General features: G+C 37.3%; 1 protein-coding gene across 2 annotated transcripts in view; it reads left to right on the top strand.

The window, feature by feature from the left end:
* ZNF385D (zinc finger protein 385D) overlaps positions 1–16,612 on the top strand; it is a 437,653-nt gene extending 421,041 nt beyond the window's left edge. For both annotated transcript variants that reach the window (XM_086467942.1, XM_086467943.1), the window contains 4 exons: positions 8,413–8,646; positions 10,593–10,771; positions 12,124–12,225; positions 16,379–16,612. In XM_086467942.1, coding sequence (XP_086324068.1) covers positions 8,413–8,646; positions 10,593–10,771; positions 12,124–12,225; positions 16,379–16,612 — 749 coding nt within the window. The remainder of the gene's footprint in view (positions 1–8,412; positions 8,647–10,592; positions 10,772–12,123; positions 12,226–16,378) is intronic.
* Positions 16,613–17,128: the final 516 nt, after the last annotated feature.

Genomic DNA, 17,128 nt, shown 5'->3' with positions numbered 1-17,128 from the left:
AAGTAAGCTGCTATAAAGGGAATAGCTTTAATTATTCCTGGATTCAAGACAGGGGAATGCCATGAAGTATTATACTTAGGAGGGCAGTCAGAAGTCAGAGTTCTCAGAAATTCTGAGTTGGATTCCAGTTATTTTTACTCTTAGGTTCTAGGACTATAAATCTGTTTTGAAACTTAAAGTTAAAAGGGAGGTTTTAAAGAGGACATTGAACCTGCTTAAAATGCAAAAAAAAAATCAACTCTCTGCTTAAAATGGAGAGAGATCCTATGCAATCTGCAGTGCAGTTCACTTATTCTTTTCTACTCGATTTGATTAATGAAAGCAATGTATTTTCTCTCCTTCTGCAAGTCATTAACACTTCTCCATGCTGCTTTGTTTTTGGTGGCAGATTGCTGGGGGAGAGATTCCACAGTAAATTGTTTTTGATATCAAGTTTTAAATAGGCTTTGCCAGCTTGCTTGTTTTGTGGAAAATACTTCTCAGTCTCCAGTAGTGTATAGCCTGGACTGTGTCTGCTCTATGTCTCTGTTAAAGAGAAGGGGAGTTTAGGAGAGCCCTATTCACTTCCATCACTATAGCTGGTAGTGCAAGGTGGCTACTGCTTCCTTCCCCATGTCTGCGGCATAGGGGTATGGAGCAGCAGGAGCAGAAGGCAGAGACTGAATCATAGTTATGTACTGGTCTCGGTAACAGCAATTTGTTCTTCCAGGTTCATGGCTTGAGTTAAGGCCTAATGGGTGTTTGGGTGGGGAGGTAATACTTTGAAGCCATTCCCGTTAGTGACACAGGCAAAAGTTGCTCCCTGATTTCTCCTTAGGGAAGTACTGCCTCCAGTACTATCTAGGTATAATTCATATCACCTAGACCCTGGTGGTGGGGCAGGGCCTATTTTTAAATAGTATTTTGGACTAGTGTCCACACTAGTGGTGTACACGGTGCCAAGGATTTTCCTGGACATGGGAATGCAACCATCCATTCATTTCCACTGCTATAGCTGTCTCTGGATGACTTCTGGCTGAAGTTGAGTCTCCCAGATATCCCTGGGCAGAGTCTGGAGTTCAATACGAGCCAAGGAGCAACAGGCAGTTCATGTGCAGCTGACCTGTTCTGGAGGATAAGAGATTTTAATAATATAGATGGGGACTGCTGTGCATGTTGGCCTCCATGCTGCAGAAAGGTACATTCAAGGCAAATCCATTTTACTGTAGTATATCTTTCAGAATCTTTTTCTTTAGTGGGCTTTAGTTTTTAAGGAATTGTTTTTAATTATTTGGTTTTTACTGGTGGCAAACTCAACTGATGCTCAATTTCTACTCATGCATTAAGATTAACTACAAATATAGTTTTGATTGTGTTTGCTTTTACGTAAAAGTTGGGAAATGCGTACTGAAGCATGTGCGGATGTAAAACTGGTGGCAGTTTGCCAGCATAGCCTTTGATGTTGCCAAGCATGGGAAACTTATGTATAGGATAATACAGCTTTCCTTCTATATATGTGATCAAACCACCATATGCATGTTTTATTCCTTATCTTGAAATCGATGTTTTACATTGCTGCCTCCAAAATAAAAATGTAACTATCGAAGTGAAATCTAACACCCTGCCTTATGTATAACCTTCAAGTTAGAGTCAAAATGGAAAATGTGTTATTTTAGCAGGGCCACTGAGACCACAATCTGCAAAAATCCTCTTTTCACTTGACCCTGAGCTCCACCCTTTAAACAAACACTTTGTCCTTGTTTCAAATTGAAATTTTCATTACACGAGTCTCGTTAATTAAACGGTGAGAGTAGCTTCGGCTAGTGACCTGTTCTTCCCCCTACAGTTCCTTGCATGGGGACCCTTTCACTTGTAGCTGGTGAAAGCTGTTTTTCTTCTGCTTGACTGAGGAGAAATCTATACAATAGAAAGGACAGATCAGCACCTAAATGTAGTCGTCACCAAGAGATACTTAAAATCCCTTGAAAAATAAACAGTTTTTTCTCATTGTGTCATTTCCTTCCAGTCATATTTTTTGTCAGCTATGTTTGCCTGAGAACGCAAAACTCAGATGTGGCGTGACAATTCCCTACCTTCCTCCTTCCCTTTCCACAGGCCTTTTACCTCCAGCTGTTGCTGTTTCTGCCAGCTCCATTCAATTAACCTCAACAGGAATGCAGTCATCCCTCTGCGGTTAATCCTGTTCAGGATTAATGAACTGTGCTTTAAACCAAGGGAACTGCTAGTAAAAATGAGGTATAATTTCATTAGAAAATTGTGTACTGCTAATTAATAAAGAAGGTCATATTAGGACTTGGCAGAATTGAGTCTAACCAGAGGAAAAAATCCACAGAGCGAAAATGCAAAGTTTGCTACTTCTCTTCACTCTTGCTCTCTTTGTGGACAACTTTTGTCACCAAACGTCCTATTTTCTGCCTCCCTCCCATGAGGTCTCCACCAAGGCATGGAGTAAGGCAGCAGTAAAACAAGGCCACTTGTGGAGCCACTTGTTTCTTCGTCCTTTGTTTCTGAGTGATGGTCACTGTGTATAATGTGATTTATTTGTTAAAACCTGGGACTGATCAGAATACTGAGGTCATTACTTCTCCAGTTATGAAACAAGAAGATTCCTGGTATTTGGCTTTCATGCTGGTCCTGGGAAAGTTTGCAGTCCGTCAGTTGTACATTTGAGCAGAGTGTTGGGCGATACCTTAGATATATTCAGCCTTTCACTGTCTCCAGACAATCAAAAGCAATCATCATGGACACCTAGAGAAAGGAAAGTAACAAGGAACATTAGCAAGAAAGTGACTGAAAAGCCAAGGCAGTGACAGGGGAAGGGAGAGAAAACAGATGAATAGCTGATGTTTAAAAAGCAAGATCAGAAAAGGCAGCTCATCAAAAATTTTCAAATTCTGCTCCTATTTGGTCACACACAGCTTGCTTTATTACTTTGGAGCTCTTGGCTCTTACATTATGGCATATTAATTAGTATTCATCCTGTAAAAGATCAGGTAAATATCATGATTTCCAATATTTAGTGTCACTTCACTGAAGGAGGTCTTATCGTAAAGTAATGAATTACACAACTGTCATTTGATATTTTGATCTTTTATAACAAAAAAAACCCTGTGATACACAGTACTTAACTCTAAACCATGCTGTTGTGATTAGTTTTTTCTTAGAAGAAATTACATGGGTCCTTCTAAGTTCTAAAAATACACTTCTGATTCTCCAAGTAAAAGATATTAATTCTGGGAAGGATCTATCTATAAAAAATGGATTTAATCCAGGTTTTGAATGTAAAATTAAGTCTAATTAATGGAATTTTCATAATATGATACTGAAAATATTTTCTGTACAGTATATTGTAATGGGACAATTATCCACCAACCACAAAATATGCAAGTTTATATTCTCCACATGTAAAGGAGGAGGAGTCGATACGTTTGAGTCAAAGTTCCTCAAAGTGTTTTGTTTAAGTGCCAGAGCCAGCCAGTGTGCTAGCACACATGCTTATGTTTTAGCGTATGAATACAGAGAACCAGTCAAGCACGAAAAAAGTCAGTCGCGGTTATTTTTGGGATGGTACTTTGTTTTAGATATACTCCACTGTTATATTTATAGATTCAAAAGAAATTACAGCTTATCTTTAAATGTAATTACCACAGAGGACACAGAATGTGGGATTTTCAAAGCAGCCCAAGGAAACCCAGTTCTCAGTAGGCAGGAAAATAGTATGTCAAGATTGTTCTGCATATGCTGGTATCAAGCACCTGTACCAGGAGCATTCTGTACTTGATGCAGACTTGCTGTAAGCGAGCCAGCTGATGTTTTTGCAATACTAAGAGGTCTTATAGTGTAGTAAAATATTTCTTATCAAGTTCTGTTTGTCATGAAAAAGAATGTGTTTTCTGGTTTCTGCAGGGGGGAACTGTTTGGGATTTTTTTCTTTTTTCCTGGACAGCATTACGGGCCAAGTGCTCAATCCCTTTACATCAAAGGCCAAGCTTGATTTAAATGAGACCAGAATGCATGGGTATGTGCTAAATCAGATATTTTTAAATACATGCCACTTGAGATTGCGGAAGAAAAAACACTCTCATAAATAGTTGTGATTTGTTTGAAGTCAGAGCACTCTTCTCTCTGTGGTTCTATTTATAGTTTCAGGATAAGAAATTCTTATGCTTAGTAGCAGGAACTGATGAGACTTTCACATACTCAGAAGAAAAACATGAATTGTAATTTTCTGTTTCTTCAGCCTAGAGAAAATTCATGAGTCTTGTAGCTGGGATATAGAACTAATCCTGCTTACTTAGGAGGATCTTAATCACACACTTAAAGTTCAGTTTTCCACTTGAACTATCTGTGGTACCCAAAGGAGTCAATTCGCACAGAATATTTTTCATCAGCCTTTGTCTTCTCATTAAAATAAACCTTTGATTTTGCCAGTGACCAAGATTATATTTTAATGTATTTTTAATTTTTATTCTGTTGCTATATTAAAACCAGGAAGATAAATGGATTATTGTGAATGCTGAAGTGTTCCTTTTTTTTTTTGCTGCTGGATTCCAGTTCCATACAATATTAGCAATCAGCTTCTATGCCAAAGCCAAGCAGTGACAGTTGCAATAATGAATATTTGCTGCGGGCCACTGGTATGAAAATAGCACAGCGCTGCAAGCCTGCATCACCAGAAACAAATCTTCCATTTGACTATGACTGGATTTCCAGGTTGATTTTAGATCATTTATTATTGAAACAGATCTTAAAACACTGTCATAAGATGATGTTAAGAAATGCTGATTCAGTCTTCAAGACATCGATTCAAATGTCTTCTTACTCCTTTTTGGTGGATTTGTTTTTTTTAATCCCTTATACCTTTAATGTTGTACCCTGTATTTAGGGCACTGAACTGTGTACAGGCAGCAACAGTCATATATTCAAAGAGCCACATGCTGGTTAGGTTAGAAGCTCTGTGAGAAGAGGATTTGAATTCCCTGTTTGTAAGCTTACTTGACAGCTTTTAGAATGTTTTCTGCTTAATTCCAGGAGATAATTCTAAAGTTTATATGAGGATGAGCAGGTTTGCGTCTTTAACTGTGTCATGGCTTTTACATGGTGAACTTGGATGGTTGCTTGTATGTTTTGATGTCATTAATGCATTTGCATTGGTGGTATATATAATGTATTAATGTAGGGCATGCCTTGAAAGTGCAGAATATATGCACTGAACTTTTTTTTAGTTGAAGAATATTCTGATGACCTTTACTATTTTTAGTTTAATTTTTATATACAATGCTGCTTTCACACATGCATATCAAAATACCTCAAAAGGACTACTATAATTGGTTGTATTTTCTTTTCACTTTACAATAGTTACAGAATGAAATATTAGATCAACATAGATATAGGAGGCCAGATACTTGAAAAACAGATAAAATCTGCAGATATTTAAGCTTTTTTTTTGTTGTTCATTGCCTTGGATTTTCCTATGGAGAATAAAGAAATGATGATTTATATTTTGCTTAGGACAGAAATACTGACCATTGCACTGCGAAGCTGGTAGTGGTGATTGATGTACATATCTAATTTCCTGCAAGATTAGAATGAACGCCAACCTTGCCATCAATCCTCAGAGAATGTTAATGTCTTCCTTTACTTTTCCTTCCCTCTCCCTGGTGCCATCTGCCCTCTGCCTTTCTCTTTGCCAGGAAAGTACATTGGCTAAACCTTCTACAGTACAGTAGTACCAGGATGGAGAAACAAGTTTTAAAAGCAGTGTTTCATAGTGCTGTGAGTGGGATTTGAGGAAAATAATTTCCCTGCTGGAACTTTCAACTAAAGGAAAGCCAACATTGACACGGATTCTCTGGGATGGGAAAGGAATGACTAGTTAATTGTATAATTTTGTGGACGGATCTACAAAGGCTTTGTATATTCATCAGTTTCCTAACAAAAGGCTTAATATTTCAAAACAGTATTTTTCTTTTGAAATAGAATGTTCAACAAGGTAACAACATTCCTTCCCCACCAGTATTTGACATTCGCAGTACCTTCAGGATATAACCACTTCCAGACTCACTCTCAGGAAAAAAAACAGCAACAACTTCTATTAGATCTTGCATGGGACCTTATTTTTGTTATATGCCTTAATGCGTTGCAATATGTAGAATATTCACATGACAAACTGCTTTCTTGTTTTATAAATAATATCTGGGAGGATATGTAGAAACATTTCAAAATACACAACGTGTAGCATGAATAGGGCTTGAAGGCTCCTATTCCCACTGACTGAAAAGGGTTCATACCTGGGTTGCTCCTGTAGACATTTGTTCAGCCAGTTTCAAGTCCTCCAGTAGGCAATGTTTCCAGATCTCTGCAGGTAGTCTATTCTCAGACTTTACAAACTTAAGTATTAGAAAGAATTTCCTGATGTCTAATCTACGTCTCTCTTAGTGTGATCCAACAGTCCTTGTCCTGTTAGGAGGGATTAGGGAGAAGATTTTATTCTCTTATTTTTAGCTACCTTCTACAGATATGAAAAATGTTGTCAGTGTTTACCCTTCATCTTCTCTATTCACAGTCCATGTTTTCTAAACCTTTAATTTGTTTTGTCTTCCTCCCTCACAACCCCTGTCTTACTGGTTTACATTTGTATTGCTGCTGGATTAACAACAAAGCAAGTAATTGTTAATTTTTGACGTTGCAATCCCCAGGCTGGACACAGGGCCTCCAGTGCTGATTAGAGGAGAAAAAAAATACTTCATCAGTCTTTCACTTTGCACTTTCAGTATGGTGGGGACCTGTTTTATAACACGATGGTATGGGATCTCTGTTCATTTTATTATCCGCTACTGAAAGCTGTTTCTGAAAAACAAGCAAATAATTACACAAACAAAGAAAACAACCCAAAATCAATCAAACTAAAAAACCTCCCCAAAAAAGCAGTATTGGGACTGTGCTTCATCCTGTTTTAATAGGTCAGATTAATCCTACTGAGTGTGTATTCCTTCAATTGCCTTTACTGAAAAGCACCTAATTTTCTAGGCTGTTTCTCCAATGCTCTAAAATTGTTTTGAATCACATTTCTCAGTGTATTTGTGCTGGCTCCCAGTTCACTATTGTCTGCTAAGTTAATAGACGTGTTCTTTATTAATGAAGTAGTTGAACAGTATTGGTCTGAAACACACCTCTGTGGCATCCGTTAGTTATGTCCCTCCTGCATCACAGCACATACTGAGAGTTATAAGTCAAAGAATTATTTTGCCTGTTCTAATAGATGGTAATGAAAAAAGCCAGTACAGGTAGAGCATCATTAACACCAAGGGATATAGGAAACAAAAATGAGCTGTTTATGTTGGAAAGTACCAAATTCCAGGAGTATCCCAGTAAAGCAACTAAGATTTCTTAAAGGGGAATTTGGTACTCAGTAGGCTTAATATGAGAAAATAGAACACTGCAAAGGCAGAACAGCTTCTGTCCCTTCTCTCCTTCTCCTGTCCCTTACTTACTGTCTTCTCCACTGGCTCAGTGCTGGATCCTACTGTCTTCTGCCCTACTAAGTACTTAAAAACCACATGCTACTGCATATCCAGATATCATGTATATATTATTCAAACCAAAAGATCATCGTGTATTTTCTCTTTCTTGGCTTTGAAAACTACAGAAAAAAGTACAAGTTCTTAGATGTAAGCACTAGGTTTCCTCATAGATTTAGGTATATAACATACAGATTTTTCAAACATGCCACTGATACACAGAACATAAATCTTATTAGTGTCTGTGTAGATCTCAGATATAGAGTGTTTTATATTTAATTACTGTTACTAGTATGTAGTGTTAGTATGCAATAATGGATAATAATAATACATGGATAAATGTGTACTGTTTATTAATAATTACCCTTATTCATTTAATATTAGTTTTGGTTAAAATCAAGTGAAGTATAAATTTAACGTTTTATTTTATCAGATATCAAGAACATACAATTATTTTCATTTCAGTCTTATTAGTACAGAATGTTAAAACTTTTGCTTGGCTACTCAATCAGCATGCACCTAAAGTGCTCTATATAAATTTTAACTGCGTATTGTACTATTAATTTACATGACCTCTTTTAGTTGATTATCTTTCAGTTGTACAGTACAGTCTTAATGACCTGTCTTTCCAGTTTATGAATTCTGTATTTACTGGGTGTTAGCAGAATGCAGGAGACAGAATATATGGCGTTTCGATACATGGGAGTACAGTACTTTGTAACCACACAAAATACAAAGAATAAGGTCAGATTTAGTTCATTACCATTAGTCAAATCATCACTAGCATGATCTGGATCTCTGTGCAGTTACAGCATTACAATGCAAACAAGAAAATGCCAAGGGTCACAACATTGGCTTTTTCTTTCCTTCCATCTCCTCTCTTTGCCCACAGATGTTACCACAGGGACACCAGCAATATCGACAACGACAACCGTGGAAATCCGTAAGAGCAGTGTTATGACAACTGAGATCACCTCCAAAGTGGAGAAAATTCCCACGACAGCCACTAGCAGCACCACATGCCCTTCCGTTGAGACTGAGGAAGAAAAAGCAAAAAGACTGCTGTACTGTTCACTATGCAAAGTCGCTGTCAACTCTGCCTCGCAGCTGGAGGCGCACAACAGTGGTGAGATGGAGCAGTGCTTGCTTTCTTCCTTTTTTTCCTTCTGTCTCAAGAGCTCTGCAATTATCTTCCCCTGAATAGATTAGATCTCTTGCAGCAGGGGACAAAGAGGTGGCAGAAAACTGGCAATTACGTGGAATTCATTAACTGTTAAAGAATAAAAGTGACAGGCAAAGAGGCTTTCATAAAGGGGGAAGAAAGGAATTTTAGTGGATGCAAGTTACCCATTTTCTTCCATTTTAGCTTTTGCAGCTTCCAAACCTTATGGAGCTAAATGACAGCTCATGCTTCATTACCTTTGGTGTTCAGAGTTTGCATAGTTTTGTTTGTGCCAGCTAGCAAACTTGAGTATGAATGCCATTAGTTTTGTTTGAAATCTAACAAATTAAAGCTGAAAGAGGGCGTGTCAGTCAGTCAGAGTTCAACGATGAGAGTTAGAATTCTTAGCTCCATATTGTCTGTTAATAACTTGTTTAAATTATGTATATTATTCCTTTGTTGTTTTATTTTTTCAACTGATAGCACTACTGCATAAGAGTTGAATGGATAATTGCTTACCTCCATCTTTCCTAATTTTTAAACATTTTCTTGTTATTAGAGCTAGTAGCATTGGTAAGTTCCAGTAGTAGAGAGCCATCATCACAGTCACTATTTTAGGCATCTTATTGATTTGCTTTGATCAGGGTTAAAAGCTCTTGGGATTTAATATGGTGGCAATGAACACCTATAACTGTCCTACAGAAAAACTGCTGATTTTGGATGTCAGGGCTTACCTGCCAGCAGGGTAAACAGAGTTAAGAGACAGAGAACCTTTGGTTTGAAATATAGAGACAGAGATGATATATGTGCAGCAAAATGATCAATGGTTTTATGATGTAATAAAAAAGGAAATAACTTTGGCATGTCTATAGAATCCACTTAAACTAAAAAGGAAATGATAATTTGCTGGTATTCATGAGAAACAAAGCCTAATGAGTTTCGAATGCTGTGTTTGCCGTATGCCAGATCTTCAACTGGTGAAAATTCAAGTTCATAAAGCTACACCTATTTATTCTATTTAACTTTGTATGAGAGTTATACTCTAAACATTTTTCTGATTGAGATGAGAGTCAAAACATCATTCTGAATATTTAACCACCACCCTCCAATTTTTTGCTGTCCATGCTGATAAACTGTGTGTGCTCACACACATGCATGCTTGTAAAAGTGTATGTGTGAATGCATACAACAATTATCAGTGGAACACTAATTCTGTACATGGTAGTAGTCCATTATCATCACAGACTACCTGCATGGAAGTCAACGGTGTAAGAAATTGTTTGGTCTGAATAAAGGTAAAGCAACGGGACACTATTGTTTTCTATGCAATCTTTATTTTAATAAAAAAAGCAAGTGTATTTTTCTCACATGTATGTTTCTCACACATTTTGGTTTCTGTCCAGCCCATTAAGGATCCATAGGTTGCTGCCAGGAACCTCTGCCCCTTTTTGATTTGGAGACTAATTAGTTAATTACAGATTTAAGTGTAAGCTACCATATTGTTTATCAATCCATTCAGGAGGACTACAAATCAAAGCCAACTACATCTTTAATAGCTAAATTACTCTTCCTTTGCAACTACAATTCAGGTCTTATTAGCAGCAGGAGTTAATGAGAAAAGTCACACCCATTTAACTTCACATCAGGGTACCTGATTGTGCTACCACTTACTGATGTGGCTGCTTTGTTCTAGTGCATTACCTACAGATATGTAATTTAATAATTAAGTATCAGATGTGAAATACTGTTACTTTTGTATGAATGTGATACAGACAAACACAGGCATATTCCAAGGATAGCATGTGGCACCAAGCTGAGGTTCATGTGATTTTCTTTTAAAAAGAAAATAAAACAATGAATGCAACCAAATTGCCAAAGTTGTTTCTGTTTCCCATTTCTAATGTCTCCAGGGACTAAGCACAAAACTATGCTGGAAGCTCGGAATGGAAGTGGAACCATAAAAGCCTTTCCCCGGGCAGGCGTAAAAGGCAAAGGACCTGTGAATAAAGGAAACACAGGCCTTCAGAACAAAACATTTCACTGTGAAATATGTGATGTGCACGTAAACTCTGAGACACAACTGAAACAGGTACTCAGCTAGCTTGCAGAGTGTGAATCCTTGGCTGTTCTTTGTTTTCATGGTGATAAATTACCAACACAATCAGCATGTGTCAGTCCAACAGTTTGCATCCAAATGGAGCTTACAGATTTTGCCCTTTGTACTTGACTGTCACACTGTATGTTTTGTTTTGGATATGGCTTTACTTTGCACAGAATATGATTTTTCAAAAGCTCTTGATTATATATATTACTTAAAGAGTTATAGAAGCTGTAAGCTACGTGTTACAACTGCCTTTAGACCGCTATAATTGTCATGAGCTAATACACTCCGCCATTTAGTGTACTGCATGATATTTGCCTTGACAAAGATGTGGAGGTAGGTGCAGCCAACACTTTTGCAGAGCACTGAATAACCTGCTTAGAAATTCGGTATGGAGAGGATTTGTAATATTTTTTTATCAGTGTTACTCTAACTGAGAAGCATGACCTCTAACTTGCAATTACACTATGTTCAGTCATTTTTCAGATGAACAAACCTTTGTTCTGAAATATCCTTAGTTTAATTCCATATGCCTTTTGGAATTAAATACTTGTTAAGGAACTTTACAAGAATGAAGATAAATTCAGTAATGGACAAAAGCAATACTTGCCTTCTGCTTTCAGGAAAAAATAATCCATTTCTTTGTCTTTTCTTGCAAGAACTCTCTTGAGAATGAAAATAAAAGTAAAAATATAGTTCTGAAAAAGGTCTCTTACATCTAATACTGCAATAAAGTCTGGATAGAAAGATTCTTGTAAAATCTCATAGATTTTATGAAGAAGATAATGGATGGTGTGGGGTTTTTTCCCTGTCACTTAGTTTGATACGTAACCATCTTTCAGCTGAAATCTTAAAAGGATCTCCAGGCTTCTTAGGGATTTAAACAATTTTGTGACCTCCCTCCCCGCCCCCTTCTCCACCCCAATAGGGGATGCACTACTATCTAATATTCTTTCAAAAATTTCTGTCAGCAGTGGATTGAGTTTGATGGATTGCTTTATAGATAGGGAGGATTTTTTCAAAGGCTTCTGCCTTTGGCTTGATTCAGGTCCTGTTGAAGTTAACAAAGATGACAGAATCATTGACTACAGAGGAAGCAGAGTTGAACTGAGCACTGTTGAAAATCACAGTCCCAATATGTGATGCAAGAAGGATCGTTCAAATTGGAACAGACCCTCTTCCCATTTGTTATTTAATTAGTCAAAGTAATGCTGCTGTGGAGAGCAGTAGCCTTCAGTATTGGAGCACCCTTGTGTAAAGCAGAACCTGAAATGATCTATTAAGGAACTATCACTCTTCTTTTTCTTTTCTTTTTTTTTTCCCCACATGTATTTTAACAGCACATAAGCAGTAGAAGGCACAAAGACAGAGCTGCTGGGAAGCCGCCTAAACCTAAATACAGCCCTTACAACAAACTCCAAAAGGGAACACATCCTCTAGGGGTAAGCCAATCACCTTTTTATTTTACTCTTACTTTGAGCCTGCTGAGTAGGGTTTTTAGAAAATGTAAGTGGAAAAATATTTAAAATTAGAGGATTAGGGTAACCAGTGTTACCAGGGAGTACACAAGTGTCTGAATGAGCCGATAGAAGACCACAAGGGACTTTTTACATACATCGATGGGTGATGACTTCAACCTGTGGGTCCTCATTTTGTAGCTACTCTGAGTAACCTCAGAAAAGCAGCTTATTTCAAAGGTCATTAGAGAGCAAGAGATGAAAGAAACATCCAGGTGTCAAACAGAATTTTTCTAGTTTTCACCAAGGATAATAGCGATGAAATGACTAAATAAAAGTCTATAAAATATAAAGCCTTTATTTTGTCCTTATTTAGAAAATTATTCAAATAACAATTGAAACAATTAAAAAAATCCATCTCTCATTTTGTTCTGCTCAGTTTCAGGATGGTTCTGGTCACATTTTCAACTACCAGATTAAATTATCTGAAACACAGCTCTTACTAGCTTCAAAAGCTGAGGAAATGGTTTAGTTTTTAATAAAAAACCCCTCTAGGATCCTGCCATTAGTTAAGAAGCATCTTATATTGTGGGTGAGATAGTGAAACATCTGACATTTATCTCCATCAGATAAACTGCATGGTTGTTTTACGTGCCATGGTGTTTTGTAAGGGTTTATAGATGGTTTTGTCAGAAGGAGGATGTTGATTCATTGACCTCATAGAGATTAGCCCCTTATGCCTTAACCATCTTCTCTTAATACAGGCAGAATATGAAGCTTTTTTTTTTGTGAAAACCCAGTTCTCCTTGAGTTGAGTTAAAGCTCTTTTCCTGGCAACAGAAATTGTGTCCTTGTTGGGGCAGCCCCCATGAGTGCTATATTCATGCACGATTCAGTTGGGGAGGAGTTTTCCTAGATGTTGTAGCATAATGCAGGGCACAAATCTGCTAGATCCACTGGTAGGGAAATAGCCCCATAGGGTTTTTCAGTAATCCACCAGGAAACCAAGGTCTCCAATACGTATAAGCTATACTGAAAGGAATAGAAAATATGTGATGAGGTAAGTAGGATATGGAATCTCTAAAGCCTGTCTGACAGGATTATTATTCCTTTAGGAAATTCATTGTTTGGGGGATGAAAAAAAACTATGACATTACTGTTGCTGTTGTGCACAATTCTCTGTTTACCAATTTATGTAATGGTGATTTCTGAGAACTCCAGCCAAGATTCAAGGCCATTTAGTTGCTGCATAGACAAATAAAGGCAATGTGCCCTTTTCCCTCTCCCTCACTCCCGATTGCTCACAATATACAAGTCAAGCCAGAGGTGAGCAAAGAGGCAAAGGGGATTTAAGAAGGAGAGAATGACTTAGCAATTAATGAACAGATATGCATAGTAGAATGGAGGCTGCTCTGAGAAAGGACAAGAGGATTTCTCAGTTTAGTCTTTTTGGTTTTGAATAGAAAAAATACCACAATTTCTGTCACTTAAAATGCAGAATAGCACAGCAACAAGCCAAAGACGTGCTAATTTTACTTTGAATGTGAATGTTTTTAATGAGCTCAAGACTCTTTCTTTACTCCCTGTTAATTTTTCAAGTCATTTACTGTCCTTTAGTTTACTTCATTGGAAATGAAACAAATAATTGCTGCTTTAAGCTTAATGTTGACCTATGTGTTAATTATTACTTTCAGAGAGGTTTGAATGAAGGTGCAAGGTACTGTATATGCTAAATGTTACCAGTTTTGCAGCTATCTTGAAATCAGAACCACATTGATAAATTAACTGAAAAGCTATATAACTTCTTTAGAAGGTACTGATTCCTCCATGAATGGCAAGATAGTCCTAGCCTTTTAACAGTCACATAAGGTTTTTGTTCTTTGTGACAAAAAATGTATGACCATCACCAAATTATTTTTCTACAGAAGGCAGAAAAAGGACATACTACATTTTCATAACTTTTCTAGACGAAAAACTTTCCAATGCCATGTTTTCAATATCATTTGTACTGCTTTGTCTAGTCTAATTTTGCATGTTTCAGGGAAAGAAGCTTTATCATTTCCCACAGTAATGTTTCAGAGTTTAAGAAATCTTGTAGTGTTGGGACTTGCTTCATATTTCTTCAAGCCACAAATGTCCAGCGTGTATAAAATACTACACTGGAGAGAAAGAGGTTATCAGGCATTGGATAGTCCAAACTTTCTGCAATAAAATAGCTTTTATGAAAAGCATCCTTCACTGGGAATTGTAGACCACAAACAGAGCCCTGTTGTTATGGGCTGGGGTTTTCTTGTACTTTGTAATCAGGATTTTTTTTTTTTTTTTTTTTTTTGAAAGGGTTTTTTTTCCTTGTCTGTTTTAAACAAGGCTGAAAAGAAGTATTTAATAAAAAACGTAGGGAAGGAAGAAAAAGTCAAATGTGCAGCAAGGGAAGAAGACAGCTTGGATCAGTGGGTGTAACACTGATCAAGGAAAAGATCAGATCATTGCTTTTCATAGGCACCATGAGGAATTTTGTACCTAGCATCCATTATACCCTCTGTTAAGAGAATCACTGAATCTGGTCCCTTCTGAATAGCTCTCCCAGAGCTTTAAAGGACCTTGAGGCCAGCAGAGGTGCCAATGGGTATTGAGAAAAGTAAAAATTCTGTGTCCATCTGGCTGGTAAACAACGAACAGATTTTTTGGAATATGGCGATAGCATAATGATGAAAGTTGCTGGTGGTTCATGCGAGAGTACTCCTGTCCTTACTTTCTGACTATTCCCTCACCAAGGTACAGTTGAGTTGAAAATATAAGACTGCTATAGTGCAAGTTAATGATCTGAAATCCCCTTTCAATTCAAGGAAGAGAAATTGTTTTTTCCTGTGAGTGAGAAGTGTCCATACTTACACTGAGAGGTACCACAGCATGGTACATATATTCATATTCTGTATATTCAATACCACATATTCCAGTTTATGTTCTTTGCAAAGGGTGTCAGGTCATGCCAGGACACAGACCCACCAAAAATTCATCAGAGCCAATGCAAACTTTTCTTTGTCAGTGGATGAGTTTTCTGTTCTTATCTCAGAGTTATAAAACCAGAACAACAAAGGTATTCAGGCTCCTGGCATCTCATTAGAAACTTGAAATCCCACTGAAATCTATATAGACTACTCTGATGTTCAGTTGTATGCATACCAAATGTAAATTCTCTTAAGTAATAATGGACCCCTGTGAGTATTTTCAATCAGTCTGGGAAAAGCTTCAGGTTTGTTTTTTTTTCTCTTTGGAAGCTCTAAATGAGGAGTTTTCTAAGTTGTATTTGATAGGGCGCAAGACTCATGATTTAAATGTTTTTAAAGCAGAAGCCTCAATGACGGCAACAAAAATACCATGGTTTGGCACCATACTAAGTGATATAAGCAAGATATTTTCCATGACATTTAAAAATATCTACCACCTTTCCGCAGTCCTTGTAAGAATAAACAGTATCTTAGTGAAAAACATTTGAAGACACAGGAAGGTGACATAGGGCAGCACCCATGGAATTCATCACTATTTGAACATATGAAACATAGGAGATTTTCATAACTGGTGCAACGTAAGCTTTGTTTATTCGCTTGTTATTAGAGGCAGGAGCTAATAAAGAGGAGCTAGCTGGAGATCTTAATTTTAAGTAGAACTTGCATCCTAATGATAAAAACAAAAGTACCTTCTTAGTCAGACTAGGGAATAGGATATGTTTTCATTCTACTCTGATCGTTTATCGTAAAGCTGTCCCGATGGAGGTCTTTCAGTGATGGCTAGTTCTTCCTTATTTAATTCTTGCAGTGTACATGCAGCTTTACTTTGGTGCAGATTGTTCAGCCCTTTTTTAGTTTTGCTTTGATTTCTAATTTCATATTAAATTATAAGTCTCAGTGATAAGGCGTGAACGTTGAAGCTCTTTGTCCCCAACCAAATCCTGCTCATGCTTGTCCAATGCACGAGATTGTATCTCCTGTTGCAAGCCTGCAGTTCATAGAGTCAGTAGCCACTATTAGGCCTCTCTGGCTTGATTTTGCACTTATAATCTTAAGTCAAGCTCCCTGTTGTGTAGCTAATATGAACAAATTATGTCTCTCTGTTTGTTTGTTTTCTCTCTTCCCCACAGGTAAAATTAGTATTTTCAAAGGAACCTTCAAAGCCAATGGCTCCACGAATCTTACCAAATCCGCTAGCAGCTGCAGCAGCAGCTGCTGCTGTGGCTGTGAATTCCCCCTTCAGTCTTCGCACAGCCCCAGCAGCCACTCTTTTCCAGACTTCAGCACTTCCTCCAGCACTCCTACGACCAGCTCCAGGGCCTATACGGACCACCCATACTCCTGTGCTGTTTGCTCCTTACTGAACTCCAAACAGGAATTAATTGTACTGCAATAATTTTTCAAATCAAATCAAAACAAAAAAAAAAAAAAAGAAAATCAAGAACATTGAACTATGCAGTGTTATTTATAGTTTAAAGTATATATGAAGAGCCAGGACTTTTGATAGAGAACTGAACAAATTCTAAAAGGGGGAATGGGCAGTATTTTCTCCAGATGTGAACATTCCTCTTCAGTATTGATCGTTTTAGAACTGATCTCCAGCATTGACTTGTAGTGACATATAAAACTTATGAAGCCTTTTGACTGTGCTTTTTGGCACGTATTTCCCTGCAATGTCTTTCCTGCTTTATGAAACAACTTACAAATTTGTCTAAAGGGCATTAACTGGTTCCAATGTACATAAAATACATTATTCTGTAGATTAAAGAAGAAGGAAAAAAAAGAAACACTGTGAATAGTAGTACCCTTACCAATCCTCCTGCCAAATCAGCAGTTACTGGGTATTTATCTGAACAAAAGTAGATACAATAGATGTCTTG

The sequence above is a fragment of the Leptosomus discolor genome, chromosome 7 (assembly GCF_034619465.1).
Source record: "Leptosomus discolor isolate bLepDis1 chromosome 7, bLepDis1.hap2, whole genome shotgun sequence".
In the NCBI taxonomy this organism is placed as follows: Eukaryota; Metazoa; Chordata; class Aves; order Leptosomiformes; family Leptosomidae; genus Leptosomus; species Leptosomus discolor.
This window is presented reverse-complemented; position numbering and strand designations above follow the sequence as displayed.